General features: G+C 39.7%; 1 protein-coding gene across 5 annotated transcripts in view; it reads right to left on the bottom strand.

Moving 5' to 3' along the window:
- Window positions 1-23,936, bottom strand: part of zfhx3b (zinc finger homeobox 3b) — a 450,580-nt gene that overhangs the window by 164,286 nt on the left and 262,358 nt on the right. For 4 of the 5 annotated variants that reach the window (XM_062028101.1, XM_062028091.1, XM_062028129.1 and 1 more), the window contains 2 exons: window positions 2,315-4,816; window positions 1,634-2,213 (listed from right to left, as the gene is read on the bottom strand). In XM_062028101.1, coding sequence (XP_061884085.1) covers window positions 1,634-2,213; window positions 2,315-4,780 — 3,046 coding nt within the window. In that variant the 5' untranslated portion in view covers window positions 4,781-4,816. Of the gene's footprint in view, window positions 1-1,633; window positions 2,214-2,314; window positions 4,817-14,351; window positions 14,462-23,936 lie in introns of all 5 variants that reach the window. The other variant, XM_062028110.1, reaches the window with a different exon arrangement.

The following is a 23,936-nucleotide window of genomic DNA, read 5'->3' as shown; positions in this document are numbered from 1 at the left end:
AGAGGAAGTTTTGCCCCCCTAATTAACCTTTTGCTCGCAGGAAAAGTGGGTATAACAAAGTAAACCTCAATCACAACTACATCAAGGTGGTGTAACCTGAAAGTGAATATAAAGACAAAAAGTACTTAAAAGCCATGACCCTCTGTCTAATACTTGGTAAATTTTGGCAACGTTCAGAGGCTGTGTAAAAATTGTAGATAAAAACACAAAACACTGGTGTGCCGTACTACACTAAGGGCCATATTTACTAAGATCCAAATACCTCGCGCTAAACAGTGTGTGCAAACTATAAAATAGAGTGTACTAATAGTGGAAGTGTTGCACGTAATCTACTAAGACTGCTTGTGCAAATGAAAAGTGGCAGGGACCGCCTTATTCAAATAAGGATTGTCCGTGTATTATACAGGGCATCACAACAGGGACACTCTCATTTACTGCACATTCATGTTATCATGCTCCTACCTGTGGCTGTTTTCAAACAAGCAGGAGACATCCACCACTTTATATGGGCATTTTAGAAGCAGTCCTGCTGTGCTTCTACATTGAAACAACTTTTGTTTCTTCTTTTTTATTTTACAGCAGAAGATGCAGGGGAGGGAGGCTGTACTATTGTGATCAAGCTGCAAAAAATGCATACTCCAAAAAGTCTTTATCATATAGGATTTATGTTAGTAATATATATTCTATTTGAAAACACAAAGGTCCTCAAAAAAATATTAAATGAAATCAAAACGCATTTGTTTAAATCAGCCCCTTAAGTTTCCCAGCAGATATAAAATTACATATAAAGGGATGTTGCTGAATAGATGATGTGTCTAATATTTTTATTTTATTTTTGACCGTCCAAATATGTTGAAACATATACGTAGGAAGGAGGATTCTCTGTCCATCATGTGTCTTTGCAGCGCCAGCACTCCTCTCCCACAGCCATTTGTGGTACTGTCAGTTTGTGCATCCTTTTCAATCGTGCTAAATAAAACGCAAAATACTCCTTGCAAAACAGTGATTAGTGTTGATGAATCACATTGCATGTGCTCTAAAATATATTTACATTTTCTCCTCTCAGTATTGTGGCCGTTTTGATGATCAGCATATATTCTGCACATTAATGAAGACAGAGACGCAAAATGAATTGCACACCTTATTCTGCTCACTTAACAGACACAATCCTTTTTGCACATGTTTAGTAGTGAAGCTTTTCGTGTCCTATCAAGTTTTCACGTGTTTTAGTACACACAAACTTTTAGTAAATCAGGCCCTAATTTTCTAATATGATGTGGAATGTTGAATCACAAACTTGAAAAATAGCAACATTTGGAGAAACACAGGGTTTTAGCATATCAAAATGATGATGTTATGAGCCACAATCTAGTAAGTGAAGTGTTAGAAGACAGTATATTTGGATTAAAACAGGCCAACATTGATTTACACCATGTTTTGGTGTCCTGTTTGCAGAAATAGGAGATTTGTTATCAGGATAATTGGATGTGTGAACTTTCAAGTAGGACAGAAAAGGGCAGCTGCCATTAAAAAGATCATACATCCAACATTTGCTGTATGGACACTGGTGCTAATTACAAAATGATTGGTGATTTTGCAAAGTGTAATGCATTTAATGAGAGTACAAGCTCACCAAGTGCAGGGGCCAAGGCAGCCATGCTGGGATCTAAAGAAAAGCCCCCCATCAGGAACTGAGCCTCAGGTCCAGTCGGGTCCATCTTTAAGCCAGGTGGTAGGCTCATATTCTGCGTCAGGTAATACTGATAGAGCTCAGCCTCTGAGGGCGAGGGCATTGCCCCCAGCGCTATTCGGCCATGCTGCATCTGAGTCACGTTTTGCTGGAGAAGCATCATGTTATGCATGTGTTTCTCGCTGGTCATGTGGATACGCAGGTTCCGTGCCACGTTGGTTTCGTAGTCACATACCTCACATCGCCAAGTAGGTTTGCTCTTTGGCTTGGTCGGTGAGGGGGCCCCACATGGTCCAGTTATGTGGACAGAGGACTGTGTGGAGTGGTGGTGGGCAGGGTGATGGCTACTGGCCTGGGTCACTGAGGGCACTGCCACCACACCTCCCGGGCCATGTCCAAAAACCTGCTCCTGCGCAGATCCGATGGAACCTCCATTCTGTAGAGTCTGCATGTTGTTCAGGTGTTTATCTGACTGCATGTGGATGCTTAGGTTACCCTTTGTGGTAGTCGAGTAGTTACATACCTGTAGAACATTGGAAAACAGGTCATGAATCAACCAATACAATGCAATGAACAGTATATTTGTGAATACAAAGGGATATAAACGTTGATTCAGTTACATACCTCACATCGGAAAGGTTTGTATCCACAGGTATAGCTTTCTCCACGAGCCAGACGAGGGTGGCTTTGACCACTACTGCAGTAAGCACAGGAGCCTCCCGAATCTGGGTGTTTTTCTTTCATGTGTGCCTCCAGGGTCTGCTGATATTTGTAATGCCAGTTGCATTTGGGACACTTGAGTGTCTTACATGAGTTACGCGAATGCATCATGGTCATGTGACCCCCCAAGGAGCGCGAGGAACCTAGAATGGTGTCACATTTAGGGCATTCTACTCCACTTCCTACACCGCCACTATGACTGTGGTTCTGCGAACAGTCGTTCACCCCTGTTATATCACAGGAACCTCCAGGTTGTGAGACAGTGTGGCCATGAGATGATGTATGCAAGTGATGATGATGGTGGTGCATGTGATGTTGCTGCAGAAGGGATCCATTTTCCTCCTCTTCCTCAGCCGGGCAATCATTTGGTTCTGGAGCTGTGGCACTATCTCGATTGGCACTTTCATCAGCAGCAGCATTGGAGGACAGAGGTGAGGAAGAAGTGCCAGCAGTGTCATCCTCACTCTTTCTGACGTTGGCTGCTGCCATTGCCATGGGAACCGTAGGTCCCTGGCAGTTAAAGCTCAAAACGGGTTCTGAGAATCTCCCCCCACTATCTGTAACTGAAATCTCCTCCTTGACAGAGCAGGAAGTGGAAGCAGGGGATTTGCTGTTTAGTGTGTAACTGACTGCAGGGGTGCAGGCAGTAGGCTGGAGAGTGCTACTAGGCATTAATAAAGGAGATTTGGAAATGCTTTGGTTTGATACAGCTGCTTCCCCTGCTTCACCTCCCCCACTGCTACTGTTAACACCACTGGTCACGACTGTACCTTCTGCATCCACCTCATCTTCTTCCCCGAATAATGTTTCCTCTTGTTCTGAACCCTTCATTTGGCTAGATAGGTGTGTCGTACCCCCATGGTTCTCAGTGGCCCCGTCTTTTCCTTTACAAGCCAATTCTTTTCCAGTGGGCTCCTCTGTTCTTCCCCCGTGTTTCGATAGGGCACTAGAGTCTTTGGCAGAGCCAGGGGTTGAGGAAATAGTGGATGCTTTGGGATTGCCCAGCCTTCCGAGAGGCAAGACAGAGCTTTGTTGGGTTTGCTGCTGCTGTTGCTGCTGGAGGCCAGAGTCACAGTCTTTGTTCAAGAGGGTCTCGCTGCCTCCACTGCTGCTTCCAGACTCCAAATGGACACCACTAAATGTGCCATAAAAGCTCTGGCCAGAGTTCATAGGAAGCAGAGGTGGCACAGGAGTACTTTTAATATTTGGTTCCAGGAAGCTGATGAGGGGCTCTTTGTCCTTCCCAATTCCCTGGATGATAGCAGATGCATGCTTGTCCCCTAATAGACGGCGTTCATCCTCACACAGCGTCATGCGGTGGTCATGGATGGCATGAGTAGCAAAGGAACGAGCATAACCAAAGGACAGCTTGCAGAGAAAACACATGAGAATTGGCTTACCCTTTCCATACAGGGCCAGACCATCAAATTTGGATAAATCCACATTGTTTGGAACATCTTTGGATACACAGGACTTCTTGGCAGACCCATCGCTATTAAGGTAATCCTTGTTACTTGTGTGCCGCACATCAAAAACACGGAAACTGTGCAGGACAGGACTGAAGCCTGCCATTGTTGAGGTATTGGAGAACTGGTCTGAATTGCCAAACCACTTCCCAAAGGACGAGGCTATGTGGAACGTGTTGATGATCTGAGGATAGACTGAAGATGGTGTCCCAGCAGGTTCTCCCGGTTTTCCCCCACTATTGAGAGAGTTTGTGGGAAGCAGGCCGGGAACCATGCTCCCACCGCTTTGGATCAGCTGACTGAGGCTCTCTACAATGTAGGCTGAGCCATCTGGTTGGTAGACTATCTCTCCAGCCAAGTTCTCAACATCACTACTTTCCTCTTCCTCTTCTTCCTCTCCTTCCTCACTTCCACTCTCACCTATGCCCTGCTGTTGGGTGGGCTGATGACGCAGAAGAGTGGGCATGCTCCCTCCACCTGGAGCCATCGCTACCCCGGGAAAAGATTGAAGACTAGGGAAACAGCTGTCAATTTCCATTTCATCCAAGTCCTCCGATTCTTCCTCTTCTCCACAGCTTTCCCCGTCTTGCTCCTCTTCCTCAAGACCCTCTCTCTTGGAATGAAGCTGACCGGTTGCAGGGCTCTCACGTTGGGCCTGGGTTGTTTGTTTTGGCAGTTGATGATGGGACTGTAGTTCTCTCAGCTCGTCATGAAGAGCACTAGGGTTTGAGGGTTGAGAAGTATAAGGAGCCGTGAAAGACAGCGGGTCCAGGGAAGGGGCCTGGTTGGTGCAAGGAACCTGCAGGCTAGGGTGATCGTTCCAGGGCTGTGGAGGTTGCTGCTGCTGGGGGGAGCTGAGCCCATCGTCTGTCCCAGAAAACACGGGAGACTCACAGCTGTCCATGCTGATGCCTACATGAGGCGTTCATCGCATCCAGGCCTGAGTACACACAAAAAGATAGATATATGAGTTTATTTTGTGATTCTAAAGTATATAGACATAAGTACATAAAAATGTATTCATTGTGCAATGTTGAAAACATCCATATATTTCTCTCCGGGTGGCAAGGGCGCTGGAGCCTATCCCAATGAGTAAATATTCTTATGGTATGTATTTAATTTCAAGACAGTATGACACATGGGAAGCACAAAAGGAACACTATTCGCAAGAAGAAATCTAGGCTTCAAAGAAGGGTGAGAAATAATTACAAAAAATTACACTGTGTTCATTATGTGAAATTAGGCACTAAAACAATGCTATGATTCATCTTCCTGCCATATCTAGAAGGTACCATCTTTTATCTTCACCTTATAAACAATGTGCCTAATCTTATGTGTCGCAAATCCTACATCTATTTTTAATTAACTTGCAGTCAGAAAAAAGGCGAAACAGCAAAGTGTAATGGATCAAATAGATCTGAGATAATTAGACACCATCCCATCAGCACTTTGAACATTTACATAACCTAAAGAAAAAGTAAAAAATGCTGCTAAAATACAGTACCTCTATTTGCACTTCAAAATAGAAAATCGTGAGATGTGTATTAATTCTAACTATAGCAATCAAAGCATGTGTTTTCTATGAGCCAAAAATTAAATAAACTTGAGTGCAGCTGTGTTATGATCTTGCCTCCATAACTCAACCCCTTCTTAAACAATACAGCCATCCTCCACCCTTGAAAAAATAAATGGTAGCTGAGCTTTGGGGATCTGCCTGTGTCCTAAGCACCGGAGAGGCCCAACATAGGCTTCAATTTGGAGCAGGGAATAGATAAAATGATAACTCAAAGATACTGCTGAGCTAATACTTTTATTAAAGGGATGCAGCCTGCATTGATTAAAGGGGGCAATCGGGCTTGAACCAATAACTCTGGGCTGCCCTTTAACCCTCTAGTGCTGAATATTACATGAGCAAAGTTTCCCAGCACCAAGCCCACTGCCATCTCCCTCTCTTGATTAGCACATTCATGGCTTGCACTTGATTTATTTACTTATTTACTTATGGATGCAAATTTCAGCTGTGATCAGAGTGGAGTCTACCCCCCTTGCCCAAACATAGGATGCACTGAGAGAGAGGAGAGATTGATAATGTCTGTCTCTCACCCACACAACATACCTGTCTGAAACCACTCCAACACACATATAACAATATTGTTCACTGTCAGCAATGATACTAAAAATAATGGGGGGGGACTTAAAACACAGCACTGTTATGAAAGGAACAACTTAAGGAAATACATAAATGTTACTTCATCAGCTGATATCAGATGATAGGGAGAGTATCACAATAAATACACGGGAAGCTCTGAAGTTCACTTTGTCTACATTTACATTTACTAGTAACAAAATACCCTATCAGCCTATTTAGCCAATTTTGCTTTATACGGCAAGGTATGGTTTAGGTATGAGGGAAATGTTATCCTCCTGATGAATACACACTATTACGCATCATAAATAAATAGACAAAAAGGAAGTGAGTGAAAAACTAAAAAAAACTTTTAAGTCTAGACAGAAACTCTTCTTAAATTTAGACACTCATGGCCTAAATGGTAATATGAATTCATGCCCTGATCATCCTTAAAGACATCATAATTGTACTTTGACATCTTTAAGTGTAGTTTTGTCTTCACATTAGGGCTGGGCTATATGGCTTTTTTTTTAATATATCGATATTTTTAGGCCATGTCACGATACACAATATATATCTCAATATTTTGCCTTAGCCTTGAATTAACACTTGATTAAACAGTTATTAAGCAGAGGCATAAACATTCATGTCATTTCAAAACAGAAAATGCAAGATTGTCAGAGACATTTTAAAACAAGCTATTAGTGCACTTTTGTGCATGATATCACTAAGATGACATATCAAAACAATACTAAATTAAAGTGCACTTTTTGTACAGAACGCCACTACAATAGTTTAAAACAAATAAAGTGCACTTTTGTGCATGATGTCACACAAGATATTTCAATAACTGTCAAATAACAATTGGCTGCATAATAGGAAATCAAATAGTGTATGTCCTTCGCTATGTGGTAGGTTACTGCGGACGTTATCTCTTTCTGTTGTTGACTATTTGTTTCATACGGTGTTGATGTGGAAAAAGTTGCCTCTGCATTTTGTTTTTGTGGCACCGAACAAAGATGTTGACATGCAGAGTTTCAAACACTCTTCATTCTCTAGCGCTTGGGTGTCAAACTCTGGCCCGCAGGTTTGGTGGTAGCGGGGGTGTATTTTGTAGCGTCCCGGAAGAGTTAGTACTGCAAAGGGTTCTGGGTACTTGTTCTGTTGTGTTTATGTTGTGTTACGGTGCGGATGTTCTCCCGAAATGTGTTTGTCATTCTTGTTTGGTGTGGATTCACAGTGTGGCGTATATTTCTAACAGTGTTAAAGTTGTTCATACGGTCACCCTCAGTGTAACGTGTATCGCTGTTGATCAAGTGTGCGTTGCATTCTCGTGTGTGTGCGTACAGAAGCCGCACATATCTTGTGACTGGGCCGGTACGTTGTTAGAATGGATGAAAAGCGGACGTGACGACAGCTCGTAGAGGACGTTAAAGGCAGTGCCTTTAAGGTAAGCCCCCAAGACTGTGGTCCGGGTGGACTACGAGATATAATGACTGATGAACACCTTTGTTCGATAATGAAGGTTGCCTCAGCTCAAAGCCTGAGCCCCGACATTAATGAACTAGCATCCAAGAAAATATGCCAGGTATCTGGCTTGGGCACATCAGATTAGATCAGTGTGTTGCAAACTGAGCAGTTTAAAGTCCTGAATGGTTGGTTTATTCATTGTTATTTTATTTTCAAATGTATTAGCCTGTGGAAAAAGTTAATGTTGATATTTACCTCAGAAGGCTGCAAATAGAAAAGAGCCATTCGATTTTTATTTAAATTGTATTTGATATGCCATTGATATTTTTTTATTAATATTATTATTATTTGAAACTCAATTTTGCATGTCACTATGAAGTTATATAAGCCTTGCTTGTTCAATATCCAATGCAAAACTTGTTTGGGTCCCTATGAAAAGGTTAATTTGTTCAACCTTGGCCCGCGGCTTTGTTCAGTTTTAAATTTTGGCCCACTCTGTATTTGAGTTTGACACCCCTGCTCTAGCGGGTGACTTTTCAAATGATGCTACATATTAGCAGTAATGCTACTTTTTGTATCAACGCTTTTGCCCCACACTTGACAAATTACGGTTGTCTGTTCGACATATTCCCGCTTGAAGCCAAACCACCGCCAGACGATGGACACTGTGCTGTTTTTCTTGGGAATTAATTCTTCCTTCATTTTTTTACCAGATTCGCACTTTCTTTCTCTCGTATTACCACTCGCACCACAGCTAACGTTACCCATGCCGCTACCTCTCTGCTCCGCGAGGGCGTATACGTATGTGACGTATGTAAGAAGGTGCGCTTGTTTTATGTCTCTGTGCGAAGGAAAGACATACGGAAGAGTGAGAAACGCCTGTAGTGTAATGCCCACAGCTAAAAGCAACTGCGTGAGAACTGATACTCCAGGGGTGTCCAAAGTGCGGCCCAGGGGCCATTTGCAGCCCGCAGCTAATTGTTTACCGACCCGCCACACATTTTGCAAAAATTGCAAAATTTATATTATTTCAAAAATTTTAAAAAACATTTAAAAAAAGTGGAATGAGGTGAAATCTAACAAGAAAAAGTTGCAATGTTGACACAAAGCTGCCATGCAGGCTGTTTTTTTCTTTTGTCTTTGTTTATTTTTCTTTTTTTTTTCCATTGCTAAAAAAAAAAAGACAAAAAATCTATGTTATAATGAATTATTACTGAAAAAATATCACTTTAAAATGTTTTATGTGGAAAAAATATTGCATATATTGTGTGGTTGCCATATAAAAACATAAAAGTTTTATTCGACAAAAGAGCATAAAACAAACAAAATAATAGTTCAAACGTAAAATCGACAGATATATCTGAAGTTGATCTCGTAATTTAAGTGTTAAAAGTAAAAAAAACTACTAAAAATGTATCACTTTATGAGTGGGGGACCTTTTGGATCCCAAATATATTTAGTAGGATTTTATTTAACTTTTCACTGTGATTACTCAAAAATATTAAAGACTTAAAATCATTGGTGTCCTGCATTATTGATCTTTTAAGGCTCTAATTACTAAATACTGAATATTTCAGTTTTACTATAAAAAACAAAGTTGTCTTTGACAGAAACCTTTTTTTTGTTTTACTTTATATCAACCTCAAGTTGATATAGAGATTTACTGTAAGCGTTAAATAAAAAATAATAATAATCATTTGACTTATTTTTAACAGTTTAATGACTGAGACCCTTTATAGTCCCCGGGAGCCCTAAAGGTTAAAAAAAAAAAATCCATATATTTTGTTAAGGTTTGAAAATGAAAAATATAAAAATGGCCCCCACATGCTTAAATTTTTCTGTGTGCGGCCCTCAGTGGAAAAAGTTTGGACACTCGTGGTATACTCGAATATCACGATATAGTAATTTTCAATATCGCACAGAGACAAACCCGCGATACATCGAGTATATTTGATGTATCGCCCAGCCCTACTTCACATGTGTTTTTTACAGTATGTTAGCAGATTAACTCGTCCTCAGTTGTCAAACACTTGGCCATGCACACCATCACCACCAACTGTATAGGAATGGATGTAACTTTTTTAATCCAACTGTTATTAGTATTGTTTAGTATTGCATTGACCGCTAAGCAATGAGGAAAGGAAAGGCCTTAAAGGCCTACTGAAACCCACTACTACCGACCATGCAGTCTGATAGTTTATATATCAATGATGAAATCTTAACATTGTAACACATGCCAATACGGCCGGGTTAACTTATAAAGTGCAATTTTAAATTTGCCGCTAAACTTCCGGTTCGAAACGCCTCTGAGGATGACGTATGCGTGTGACGTAGCCCGGGGAACACGGGTATGGCTTCCACATTGAAGCCAATACGAAATAGCTGTTTTCATCTCATTCTGGATGTATTCTGGACATCTGTGTTGGTGAATCTGTTGCAATTATGTTCATTGCATTATGGAGAAAGAAGCTGAGCAAGCAAAGAAGAAAGTTCTCGGTGCAAAGCGGACGTATTTTGCGAAGGAAGTCAGCAGCAACACAACACAGCTGGCGGTGTTTCTTTGTTTACATTCCCGAAAGATGCAGTCAAGATCGAAGAACTCGGATAACAGAGACTCTAACCAGGAGGACTGTTGACTTCGATACACAGACGCCTGTAGAGAACTGGGACAACACAGACTCTTACCAGGATTACTTTGATTTGGATGACAAAGACGCAGACGTGCTACTGTGAGTATGCAGCTTTGGCTTCCAAACATTTGATCGCTTGACCGTACGTGCGCGTCACGTACGTAACTTTGTTTAAATATATAAGCTTTATGAACCTTGGGTTAGGTGAACGGTCTTTTGGGCTGAGTGATTGTGTGTGTTGATCAGGTGTTTGAATTGTATTGGCGTGTTCTATGGAGCTAGGAGCTAGCAGAGGAGCTAGCATAACAAACACGTAGGTGTTTTTATGCAGGATTAATTTGTGGCATATTAAATATAAACCTGGTTGTGTTGAGGCTAATAGAGTATATATATGTCTTGTGTTTATTTACTGTTTTAGTCATTCCCAGCTGAATATCAGGTACCGTGAGTAGCAGCTGCGCTTCCAAACATTTGATCGCTTGCCAGTACGTGCGCGTCACACACGTAACTTTGTTTAAATATATAAGCTTTATGAACCTTGGGTTAGGGGAACGGTCTTTTGGGCTGAGTGATTGTGTGTGTTGTGCAGGTGTTTGAATTGGATTGGCGGCTTATATGGAGCTAGGAGCTAGGAGCTAGCATAGGAGCTAGGAGCTAGCATAACAAACACTGAGGTGTTTTTATGCAGGATTAATTTGTGGCATATTAAATATAAGCCTGGTTGTGTTGTGGCTAATAGAGTATATATATATATATGTCTTGTGTTTATTTACTGTTGTAGTCATTCGCAGCTAAATATCAGGTCACCCCCGGCTCTCACAGCATCTTCCCTATCTGAATCGCATCCACTCCCCACTAGTCCTTCACTTGCACTTTACTCATCCACAAATCTTTCATCCTCGCTCAAATTAATGGGGAAATTGTCGCTTTCTCGGTCCGAATCTCTCTCACTTCATGCGGCCATCATTGTAAACAATAGGGAACTTTGCGTATATGTTCAATTGACTACGTCACGCTACTTCCGGTAGGGGCAAGCCTTTTTTTTTATCAGATACCAAAAGTTGCGATCTTTATCGTCGTTGTTCTATACTAAATCCTTTCAGCAAAAATATGGCAATATCGCGAAATGATCAAGTATGACACAAAGAATAGATCTGCTATCCCTGTTTAAATAAAAAAAATTCATTTCAGTAGGCCTTTAAAATGACATCTATAACACAAGTGTCAAACTCAAGGTCCGGTGCCCATATCTGGCCTGCCACACCATTTTACGTAGCCCACGAAAGCCTTGAAATAATATGCGTTAATGAAGTACTTTATCTTTTCTTACTAAATGTATTTATTCTTTCCATTTTGACATTGCATGCAATTGTATATATTCTCAACTTTAATATTATCTATTAATGGAACACTTACAAACATTTCAATCTGTTCTTAGTTAAAATAAAAAATAATGATAATACATTCTGCTTGACTAGTGATTTCAAAGCAAATTATCCATCAAATTGTAAATTTAATAGTAAAATTGTGACGACTGATCTGCATGGTTTTTACTACAAAATCTTAGGATTTGTTTTACAGTGTATATAAAAAACATAATTAAATGCATAGCCAAGTGTATAATATTATCATGAGGTGAAACCCTATACATTTATATTCATGAATTATGCACAGTTACAAACGACCGTCTGAGGGCAGCCATAACTGTGATGTGGCCCTCAGTAAAAACGAGTTCAACACCCCTGTATAACAAAACTAGTATTAGTGTGCTATGGTGGCAGGGGTTGGAGCACTACTGAATGTGAATGTGTCTCCTAACTAAGCTATCCACAATTTCCTTCCCAGTCTTTTAATATATTCTAAAGCTATTTACATGATCCAAATACCTAACTTGGATGTTTGTTTGTAGATTCCTAAAATATCTAACTTGGATGTTTGTTTGTAGATTCCTATTTATTTGTGTAATACTTTTCATCCAAATGAGCATAAAGTAAACAATGAATGCAATACACCACTAAAACTATATCAACTGGAACATGGCAATTGACCTACAAGGACCCACTACTCTCATTTTGGCTTTGATGAGTTTACATTAAGTGGCAGAATTTGTATTTACGGTACACACCCATGATTAACATCATGGCTGTAAGGTGTCTGAAGCAATCAGCAGGAGACATGGTGTTACTCTTGTTCTATGCTGCAGATATTCACCACTACGGTTGTCGTCTACTGCTTACTGAAAACAGGATTGGCCTTTAAAATCAAGATGGTGTAATTCAATAAAGTGGTTACTGATGAGCAATGGGATTGTCTGGAGTCGGTAAGTCGCAGATGGGCCAGCTGATATAATGCTTGTCTTTGAGACAGTCCCTGGCTCAGTGACACCTGTATAAGGCAACAGGGAATGGCTTTAATCTCTAAAAGGCACCAAACATTTCTAGCAGACAGACAGAAAGACTTGGTCGGAAAAGACGGTAATTGGAGGAGGCAGGCTACGTTAATAAGTAACAACCTTTAGTGATTTTTCACAATGGCGTTATGTGATATGGTGTGATATGTACGGAAGAAGTTGTCATTTTCTTTTGCATATCTGCCTGTGGCTTCTGTACTCTAGCTGAACCATACACATCTTAAACAAGCTTTGACTCAACTGTGTGAGATAATGAACAAAGAAAAAGCTGAATTCCTTGGCCGATCTGAGGGTCGGTTTTAGCCTACACAGTCCTGTTGGCACCTGCCTTCAAAGCTTTATGTAAATCCCCCCCTTACTTCTCTCCTTAGAATTCATACTTCATTTCTTTCCAATAGCCTAACAAACAAGATACAGTTAAGCTAGAGAATAGGTCATTCGACAAGAATGGAAAATGACATACGTTTTAAGTAATGCGTCTTTTCACTGGTGGGAGTTTTCCAACCAAATGAGGGTGGAATGTCTAAGGAAGGAGGTGATAACAACACTGCCAAATCCTGCTTTAGAAGGACTGACCTTGTGTTTAGAACAGCCGGTTTCCCCAAAGGGGTCCTGCATGGGTTGGTTTTCACCTCATTCGAACATTGCGCTCTGCTAGGCTACAACTATACCTTAACCATATGCACACGAGTAAAAAGCACCTTCTCAAATATACCTAAAGGACTCCAAACAATGCAAAACATCTGATTTTGTCCCTCTTTACCTTTTCCTATCTGCCTTTACTGAGCCTGGCCAGGCACCGCAGGGTAAAGGGCGCTTATTGGAAAATCAATGGCGTGAACGCTAAGCAAGTTACAGGAAGATGTGGGAAGGAAGGGTTCTTATTGATAAAGCAAGAAGGCCTTTGATGTTGCACTAGGGACATGCTCATTGATGGGGGAACTATTGTAGTCCTCAGGCAAATCGAGGCTTGGGTTTATCTGCTAAGTTAGTTCCAATGGATGGCTTATAAAAACGTGAGTGCCTTGTACTATTTAACATATGTCAAATGTAATACTTTACGTGGCTTAGTGCACTCTGGTATTAACACTAAACCGTTTACTTTTTTAAAAAACTTTTGTACAAGCCTTTTCTACAGACATTTGTATCAATACTCATTTGTATTAACTATTTTTCTGGAGAACAATGACTAAACAATTATTCTATTGTATTGAATGCAAAGGTGTTCTCTCAGTGGACACTTTATTGGGTACACACACATGATCTGATGACGTCTACGACAAGTAATATCATAAAAAAAACTGTTGGCAACAACAATAAAGCTATGTTATGTTTAATTGTTGTATTGTTTAACTGCACTCTACCTTACTGAGAGCCATTAATATTATTTGGCCCTCTTGTGAAGTTGACTAATTAGCATATAAATGTGTACATCATTTGAATAATATTCCTGTATTAGTAAATATTACCTTTCTGACAGTGTTGATAAAAAAATCAACATTATCATCTTTGTTAAGGTATTTCATTACATGTATGTTGTTTATACTGTATTTAAATACACATTAGTGAATACATTATGCTTTGTGAATATTGATGCTCTGAAAACCGTTATTACCCTCAAGGGATTAATGAAAGTTATTAAAGGAGTTTCTATCTTTCTGTTCACCCATTCTATACATAAATGACCAATATACACCTGTAAATATTCTAATTAACCATGTGGAGATAAACTTCAGCATTGTTGTTTGTGTGCTGTAATTATGTGCTACACCATTTTGCTCATGCAGACATAAAAGGTACTTCAGTATTGTTCTCACTGCAGGAGGCAAAAAGTCACCTGAGGTCGATGGCACTCAGGCAGTAAACAGGGCTTCCCGTAAAATCAATGATCTTCAGTAGGAGATATCAGTGTGGGGGGGAACAGAAATAGCCGTGGTGGTGTTGAGTCTGTGGGAAGAACAACGCCAATGTAAACGGTTGTTTACATGAAAAGTGTGGGGGGAGGTTGGGTGACTGGCACCTCTGAGAGTATTTAGAAGAGATAGCACAAGGCTTCTTTCAAGCTCTGGATGCATAAAAGCTCAGGTTAATATGAAGACAGTGTTTTTGTTTAATGTACTTGATACGTTCAAATCTTAATACAATGGTACCTCGGTTTTCATGTGTCCCACTTTTGATGTAATTCAGCTTTTGAGAATTATCTAGGGGTAAGTGCATGTGCCTCACAATACAAAGGTCCTGGGTTCAATCCTGGGCTCCGGATCTTTCTGTGTGGAGTTTGCATGTTCTTCCCTTCCTCCCACCTCAAAGACATGCACCTGGGGATAGGTTGATTGGCAAAACTAAATTGGCCTTAGTGTGTGAATGTGAGTGTGAATGTTGTCTGTCTATCTGTGTTGGCCCTGTGATGAGGTGGCGACTTGTTCAGGGTGTACCCAGCCTACCGCCCGAATGCAGCTGAGATAGGCTCCAGCACCCCCCGCAACCCCAAAAGGGACAAGCGGTAGAAAATGGATGGATGGATTATTATCATTATTAATTTAACAGTTGGTTTGTTGGCATGGTTTAGAAAGAAAGTACTTCAGTGGTTTTCAACAACTGTGGAGGGACAGGGCATGAGCCAAAGAAGAACTCCTTAAAATCATGTTGTTAATATATGTCCCTATTGTCCTTGATTTTGTATCGATTAATGCGGTGAATAATTTGGCACAGATCCAAATTAGGATTGCTCAGCCTTTACTGAGATCTGTGCTCAAAGGAGTGCCGCTCCACTTTATTTTAGAAGCATCTTTGTATTCAGGTTTGTAAAGCAACCTTGTGGATGACTTTGTCCAATATACAGCAGTCCTAATTTATTTAGCATTAAAAAGTGCAAAAAGTGATAAAGACAGGGAATCATGTTAGTTGTACATGATACTGCCTGGCTAAAATCTGATCAGAACTCAAAACAACTCCCAGCGACCTTAGTGAGCGATCTACACGCAAGGTTTTACCGGTTTCGGATGATGTGATAGAAGACAGCACTGTGCTGTAATTAAAGGTAGTTAATTAACTGTGGGTTAATTACTGGGTTCTGCAGTACTGGTGGGGTGGAAAAGCAAAGAGAAGCAGCCTGTACACAGCAGGAAGCCCTACAATTAGCAACAAGCACAAGGAGGGCTGGTTGGATCATATAATTTCACATAACAAATAACTAATGTGAAACAAGCCAAAGTACATTTTATTAATTTTGCATGCATTTAAATAGTTTTTATGGCAATCCTGAGAATGACTTCGACAAGCTTTATTGTTAATAACTGTAATGGTCAGTCTGTAACTGTAAACTTAATTTTGTGTTGAATTATTTTATTTCCTGTCTGGTGTGACTTCTTTTTCAAATACTTATCACATTAGAAAGATAAACATCACAATTTGAGCCTAACAGAAATGGACTGAATGATTTGCTTTAGTTTAACACGGAACTGCACATCAATTAGCATGCACTGCTGACTTTCCCATAGTCTGGAATGCAGAAACAAGACACTCGCGACTTTGCACACTGCTCTGTGACACTGCCACTATTTAACCAGATAATTTCTACATGCGTAAACTCCACCAAGACAACAAAGAAAGGGTGAGGGAGGATGGAGAGATTTACACATTTGAGTTAAAGTCAAGGGGAAAAATTAGCTAAAAGGTCAGGGATGAGGGGGGAGAAGAAGATGATCACAGTGTGTGAGCCCCGGGACCGTCATTTTTACTAATTATGAAATATGCCCCTATTTATATCCGCTGGAAGCAAACATTCCCTCATGAGAGGAAGAGAGAAAACATGCTAAAAGCTTTAAATCATGTTCGCTGCACTTACTCGGTTTAATTTTCACCACGGTAAAAGCACGAGTGTGGCACTGCGGGTGAATCCGGGGTCAACATAGGGACACATCACCATGCACACAAAAACATTACCAAACATTAGAATGTGAGATAGAGCAGCAAAATGTGTTATGCTCAGCGATCCACTATTGATGCCACGTACACAAACTTGTGCACACGTTTCAGAGACGCTGCAGTTAAGGAAACCACAAACACAGTTGTTAAAATGATCAATACCCTTGAAATATTAAACTGCAAAAAACCACATTATTGATTAGGCGGCCAATAATAAAATGGTTTACTTATCACTATTGTAGGACTTCAGGTAAATGTTTGGAGATATCATCATCTCTAGTTTACGGTGCCCCTACCAAAATGTGTGTTGGCGCATGGACCTGCATTGTCTGCATTATGTGTGTGTACATTATTTATTAATACATGTATTTACTTCCCTGTTCGTTTGTATGTGACTAGATAGTAGGGTTGTACGGTATACCGGTATTAGTATGTACCGCGATACTAATTAATAATTTTCTGTACGATACCGTCTCTGAAACGTACCGGTCCCGCACCCGCCGCGCCTGCGTCGAAGTCACGTCGTGACATTGCTGGTTTACGAGCAGACGAGCATGTCCGGCAGCACACAATTACGGAGTACTTACAAGCAGACACAGTGTGTGGACAGAAAAGGGAGAACAGACGCATTTTGGCTTAAAAACTAAAGATAAAAGTGAAGTTATAACACTGAAACACCCTCAGGAAGAGGTGCTTTACGACATGACTAGCTCGCTGGCGGATAACGTCCATCCGCCGTCAGCAGTGTTTTAGCTAAAGCTGCAGCTAACGATTATTTTTCTATCGATTAATCTATAGATTATTTTTTTCGATTAATCGGTTAATCTATAGATTATTTTTTTCGATTTATCTATAGATTATTTTTCCTTTTACCGATTATTTTTTATTTTATTTTATTTAAAATGATGATGAAAAAATAAAAGTAGGCCAGTTTTTTCAAAAGGCATGGCTTTTACTTACAAAAAAAAAAGTATGGCCACTCAGTCAACATTGACAACAACATGACAAAATATTCTGTAACAATGTAAACATTTACAACTTTTAACATTTAACACAATTAAAAGTAGCTTATTTGCTTTTTAATGTGCAAATATAAAAGTAAACATCCAGTGCAAATCTTAATATTCTGCAATAGTATAAGCATTTCAAAAGTAAAAGTATTGCTTATTTTGCTTTAAAATGTGCAAAAATAAAGATAAACATCCAATACAAAAAAGTGCAAAACAAAATATTCTGTAACAACAGTGTAAACATTTCAACAAAAGTGAAAGTATTGCTTATTTGCTAAAATGTGCAAAAATAAAGATAAACATCCAATACAAAAAAGTGCCAATCTAAATATTCTGGAGCACTGTAAACATTAAGTATTGCTTTTAAAATGTGCAAAATAAACATCCAGTCCAACACAGTACACAATAACCAATTCTACTCATTCCAGTGAGTGACTAACAGTTGTAATGAAGAAAGGTTAGCATGTCTACTTGCTTTGCTTCTTTTCTTGTTTACAATATTCCCAGCAGCGGAAAATAGGCGCTCAGAAGGGGTCGATGTGGCTGGAACTGAGAGGTAATTAGCCTTCACCTCAAACCAGGACTGCGAGCGAGCTGAGCTGCAGTTTAAGTTTCTAGTAGGTCAACGGGCTCATAGTGATGTTACTAGTAGTTGACTGGGAGGTGTTTATTATCATTTGGGGAGAGTCCGCTGCCTGATGCTCACCTGCTAAACACCTATCTGCTCGACGCTGAAGCGCTGACTACATGCGCTATGAATACGCACTGCTGATTGGCTGATAATGCTTCGTGTGTACCAATCAGATGGTTGTGTGGGTGGGACAATGCTGCGTGTGTACCAATCAGATGGTTGTATGGGTGGGACAATGCTGCGTGCTGAGACAGAGGCAGAGAAGCAAAGCAACTTGTTAAGACTTTAGCAGCTAAAGTTAGCTTTAGCTTAGAAACTCGTTCGGTACACCCCCGTACCGAACCGAAATCCCCGTACCGAAACGGTTCAATACAAAACACATACCGTTACACCCCTAACAGATACAAATGACACATTCATGTTTTTGTGTAATGATGACAACGTATGCTAACGCGGACGATTGACTAGTTGATGGTTGATGGTTTTCTTTTCAAATGTTCGTTCGTAGCCGTTGTGCTGCTATGATAGGCCATTTCCGCTCGACACAGTGTGCATACAACAACATTATTAGGCTGTGTATTGAAATACTCCCACACTTTTGACGACTTTTGGCGTGCGTTTTTCCCCTCGCTCGCACAGTCTGCTTTGCGCTCCGCCATGACGGTAGTGTGACGTAATTATGCGACGCGTCGACGCACAAAAACGGCGTCGAAGTATTTACATAACCGATGACGTCGACTACGTCGACGCGTCGTTTCAGCCTTAGTTTTAGCTACTTCTAAATCACTAATCATCGCCTCCATGGCGACAAATAAAGTATGTTTCTTACAAGTATACAAACACCATGGGTGGATCTACACCTAACATCCACTGTAATGATATCAAGTACAGGCACGTATCTAGTCGATACTACTATGATTACATCAATATTTTTTGGCATCACAACATCTTATTTCGTTTTTTTAAATGTATATTATGTTTATAAACTCAGGAAATATGTCCCTGGACACATGAGGACTTTGAATATGACCAATGTATGATCCTGTAACTACTTGGTATCGGATTGATACCCAAATGTGTGGTATCATCCAAAACTAATGTAAAGTATCAAACAACAGAAGAATAAGTGATTATTATATTTTAACAGAAGTGTAGACAGAACATGTTAAAAGAGAAAGTAAGCAGATATTAATAGCAAATGAACAAGTAGATTAATAATTAATTTTCTACTACTTGTCCTTAATAATGTTGACAAAATAATAGAATGATAAATGACACAATATGTTACTGCATACGTCAGCAGACTAATTAGGAGCCGTTGTTTGTTTACTTACTACTAAAAGACAAGTTGTCTAGTATGTTCACTATTTTATGTAAGCCCTTAACTGCAATAAGAAACATATGTTTAATGTACCCTAAGATTTTTTGTTCAAATAAAGCCAATAATGCCATTTTTTTTGGTACCCTTTATTTAGAAAAGTACCGAAATAATTTTAGTACCGGTACCGGTACCAAAATATTGGTATCGTTACAACACTACTAAATAGGCAGTCTGTCTATGAAAGAATATACAAATGTTTAGATTACCTGTTCATACATAAAGAATGTTGTGTACTAGAGACAAGATGGACTAATGTGTACTTTATTTACATATATGAAAATGTTATGTGTGTAGCTAAATAATGTACATAGAGAAATATGTATTCATAAATGTACATTCTACTTAAATGAATTAGGGAAACACATATACTGTATGTTTTAAGGGAACATATATAAAACCCCTCTATTTGAATCCTTGCAACAACCTCTGTTGTTGTTGTTTTCTGCTATGATCATGCGCTGACAGACAGAAAGGGGACACAAATAACACATCTATGATCCCACACCTCTTTGTGTAATCTGGAAAACAAATACCTTAGTAATGACCGAGTCATGCACCTGTTAAAACACTGTGTTCACCGGAACTTTAAATACGACAAGGGAACGCCATGAGAACAAATCCCATAGTTATACAGGAGATACCCAGGTATTGATTAAAATCGTACATGCTGGTGTGAATATGTTGCAAATAAACATATGGGCCAAGGGTGCACTTTAAGGTCTGGCCCTCAGCAGGGTGAGAAGATCCCATTTAGGAGACATGAGAAGGGAAACCCTTACTCATGTAGTTGGAGGCTGCCAAAGGTGAGAGCAGGGATGTGAAAGGTTGAGGTGTTCTAACCTAACCTAACCTAACCTAACCTAACCTAACCTATCCCATAACCCCAAAGGGTCGTTGGGGCACCACAGACGATCTGTTGACCAGCTCTGTCCATCCCTCTCTGTCCTCAGCAGCTCTTATTGCCTCGGTGAGTTTCAGGTGAGTCCATTCTCCGATGTTATCTTCCCATCTTTTCTTTTGTCTCCCTCGTCTCCTGCCACCTTGTACGGTGCCTTGCAGGATTGTTTTTGCAAGGCCTGACGATCTGGTGATGTGTCCGTACCACCTCAGTTTCCGCTTTATGACCGTGGTGAGCAGGTCATCATGTGGGCCGATGGCTTGGCTGATCTTTTGCCGGACTTCTTCGTTTGTGACATGTTGGGTGTAGGAGTTACCCATGAGTTTTCTGTAGCATCTCATCTCCATGTTCTGAATTCTTTTCTGCAGCTCTGCTGTAAGGGTCCATGTTTCACAGGCGTAAAGGAAGATCGACATTACAAGTGAGCGCTGTAATCTCACCTTTGATGCCAGACTGATGTTTGTGTCTTTCCATATGGGTTTGAGTTTTGCCAGGGCAGCAGTTGTTTGAGCACTTCTGGCAAGGACTTCCCGTTTGGATCCTTCATCGGACACGATTGCACCGAGGTACTTGAAGCTTGACACCGTGTCCAGTGCCTGTCCATTGACTTTGATGTCTGAGCGGATGCCATTTTTGTTGTTGGTCATCATTTTGGTCTTTTCAGCATGGATTTCCATTCCGTAGGCTCGGGAGGTGGTATCAAGCCTTTCAACTAGACTGGCAAGTTCTCTTTCTTCTCCAGTTAGCCTATCGATATCATCTGCAAAACGGAGGTTGGTGATTGGTCTGCCTCCAATGCTGACAGTTCCTTCATGGTGTTCAAGTGTCGAAAATAGTAAATTTCTGCGCGCCAAGAAAATTTTCCGACAAGTTAATTGTTTTTTATTTTTTATTCCTGATCATTGTTTTGTGATTCCAAACTGTGAGTGAACCACAGGGCTAGTGATAGTGCATGTAGGCAGGGTAGCTGCATGTGAGGAGGACAGCAAGTTGTTGTTTTGGCTTTGTTATTAAATACCCCCTTGTTTTGTTTGTTTGATATACAGTACTGTGTAGCGCAGGGGTGCTCATTAAGTCGATCGCGAGCTACCGGTTGATCGCAGAGGGTGTGTCAGTCGACCGCCGGCCAGGCATTGAAAAAATATAGACCTAAAAATTAGTGATCATAAATCTTCACTATGACGTCACCTTCGTCACTTGATTGACATTCAAGGCACCCGAGGATCTTGTGAAATGATGCTGGCTGCTGCCAGCTCAGTGTGAAGGAAAAAAAGACCGTCAGGAAGGCGAGAAATACTTTTTACTTCAAACGTACCTCACGTCAAAAGCCTAAAGACTGACCGCACAGTTCCCGTCTTCACAATAAAAATGATGCTCCATCCTGCCTGCGCTAACAAAATAAGAGTCTCCGAAAGCTTAGCTTAGTATTTCTTGTAAAGTGTATAAAAACGAATATGGAAGCTGGACAAACAAGATCCCAAAACCAACCACTTCGATGTGGTATTGGACAGAATGGAGGACTTTTTTTCTCCTCCACAATGTAAAATCGAAAATGTGGAAGTTGTAGCACTACTGTGAATCTTGTCTGATTCGAATCAATGCAAGTCATCAGAATCAGGTAATACACCAACTTATATTCGTGTCTTCATTAAAGAAGGGAATCTATATGTTAAACATTCATGTATTTTGTACACCTTTAACATCTGAAAAAAACGGCAAAATAAATAAACATCCATTATATATATATATATATATATATATATATATATATATATATATATATATATATATATATATATATATATATATATATATATATATACATATATATATATATATAAACATCCATTATATATATATATATATATATATATATATATATATATATATATATATATATATATATATATATATATATATATATATATATATATATATATATATATATATATATATATATATATAAATAGAATAATAATATATATTTTTTTTAAATAAATAAAAAAAAATACAAAAAAAAAATACATGTGTACATATATATATATATATATATATATATATATATATATATATATATATATATATATATATATATATATATATATATATATATATATATATATATATATGTATGAGGTGGATCACCTTGACTTGGTCATTTAAAATGTAGCTCGACTGCTGAAAAAGAGTGGGCACCCCTGGTGTAGCGCGTTATATCAAGTAAACATGGGGTCCCACAGTTAATTTTTGGGGTCCCACTTTTTTGTAAGCGTTTTGAAAACAAATGATAAATGTATACATTATCCTGTTATAGCTCACATTCTATATTGTGTTTTGAAAAAGGTTGTCATAAACGTTACTTAATTCATTAAAAAACTAATACAAAAGAAAAAAAAATGTTTATGCATATGTAAATGTATTCAGTTATAAACATTCATTCACTTTCTTCTTTCCTTCATGGATCTAAACTTTACCGCTTACGGTATTTTTTTCTATATGTTCATTTAATAAGTTGTAGGTGTATTTATTTCAGTATAAAAGTGTAAAAAGTGTTTTGCTTCGGTCATGAAATTATGATAATCGTGTGCCAGGGCATAAAGTTAAAGTTAAAGTACCACTGATAGTCACACACACACTAGGTGTGGTGAAATTACTCTCTGCATTTGACTCATCCCCTTGTTCACCCCCTGGGAGGTGAGGGTAGCAGTGAGCAGCAGCGGTGACCGCACTCGGGAATTATTTTGGTGATTTAACCCCCAATTCCAACCCTTGATGCTGAGTGCCAAGCAAGGAGGTAATGGGTCCCATTTTTATAGTCTTTGGTATGACTCGGACGTACATACATACATGCATATGGCACATTTCATTGATTATTCTCACCAGTATGTAGATCATCAGTCCTTTAAAAACCGCCACATTTACACTTTCATCACAAATAATGCCAACAAACTTACAATTTGGCAAGTTAGTTTCAATGTCATTTAATACACTGGCACTCAATGCCTCTAGCATTTCATGTCTGGCTTTGTGATGGCCATAAGCTGTGTGTTCCCCTTTAAGAATGGTGGTATGTGGGGTGAGTGACGTGTGTAAGTGAGTGGGCAAAGAGAGGGAGCGCAAGCATGTTCAGGAATGTTAATAGCATGGTGGGTGTCTGGTTGGCATTGTGGAAAACATAAATAAAGAGTTGTAACAAATCGACGACCTCGCCATTTCCCGCGCTCCTCGACCACGGTCTGGGAGCAGACAAGCAGGAAAGGTGTAACATGATGTTTCTCGGTGCCTGGTGAGGATGGATCTTTGAAAATCAGTGCATCCGTTTGTCAAGGTGTTCTTTTTCTTAGCCCGCTTACATGGTGTGCAAAACATCTTTCCATTTTCATAAGTGATCCATTTACTGAAAAGTGGCTCCTGAAGCCATTTTTTCATTGAAGCTTCGCTTCTTGGGTTGATTGCTCGCCATGACGAAAACAATAACACGCGGGAGTCCTAATACCGGAAATACAGTATTTGTGATCGATAAAACTTTCAGCGAATCAAAATTTAAGAAATTGTACCGGAAAGTGCATTACTTT

The sequence above is a fragment of the Entelurus aequoreus genome, linkage group LG02 (assembly GCF_033978785.1).
Source record: "Entelurus aequoreus isolate RoL-2023_Sb linkage group LG02, RoL_Eaeq_v1.1, whole genome shotgun sequence".
In the NCBI taxonomy this organism is placed as follows: domain Eukaryota; kingdom Metazoa; phylum Chordata; class Actinopteri; order Syngnathiformes; family Syngnathidae; genus Entelurus; species Entelurus aequoreus.
This window is presented reverse-complemented; position numbering and strand designations above follow the sequence as displayed.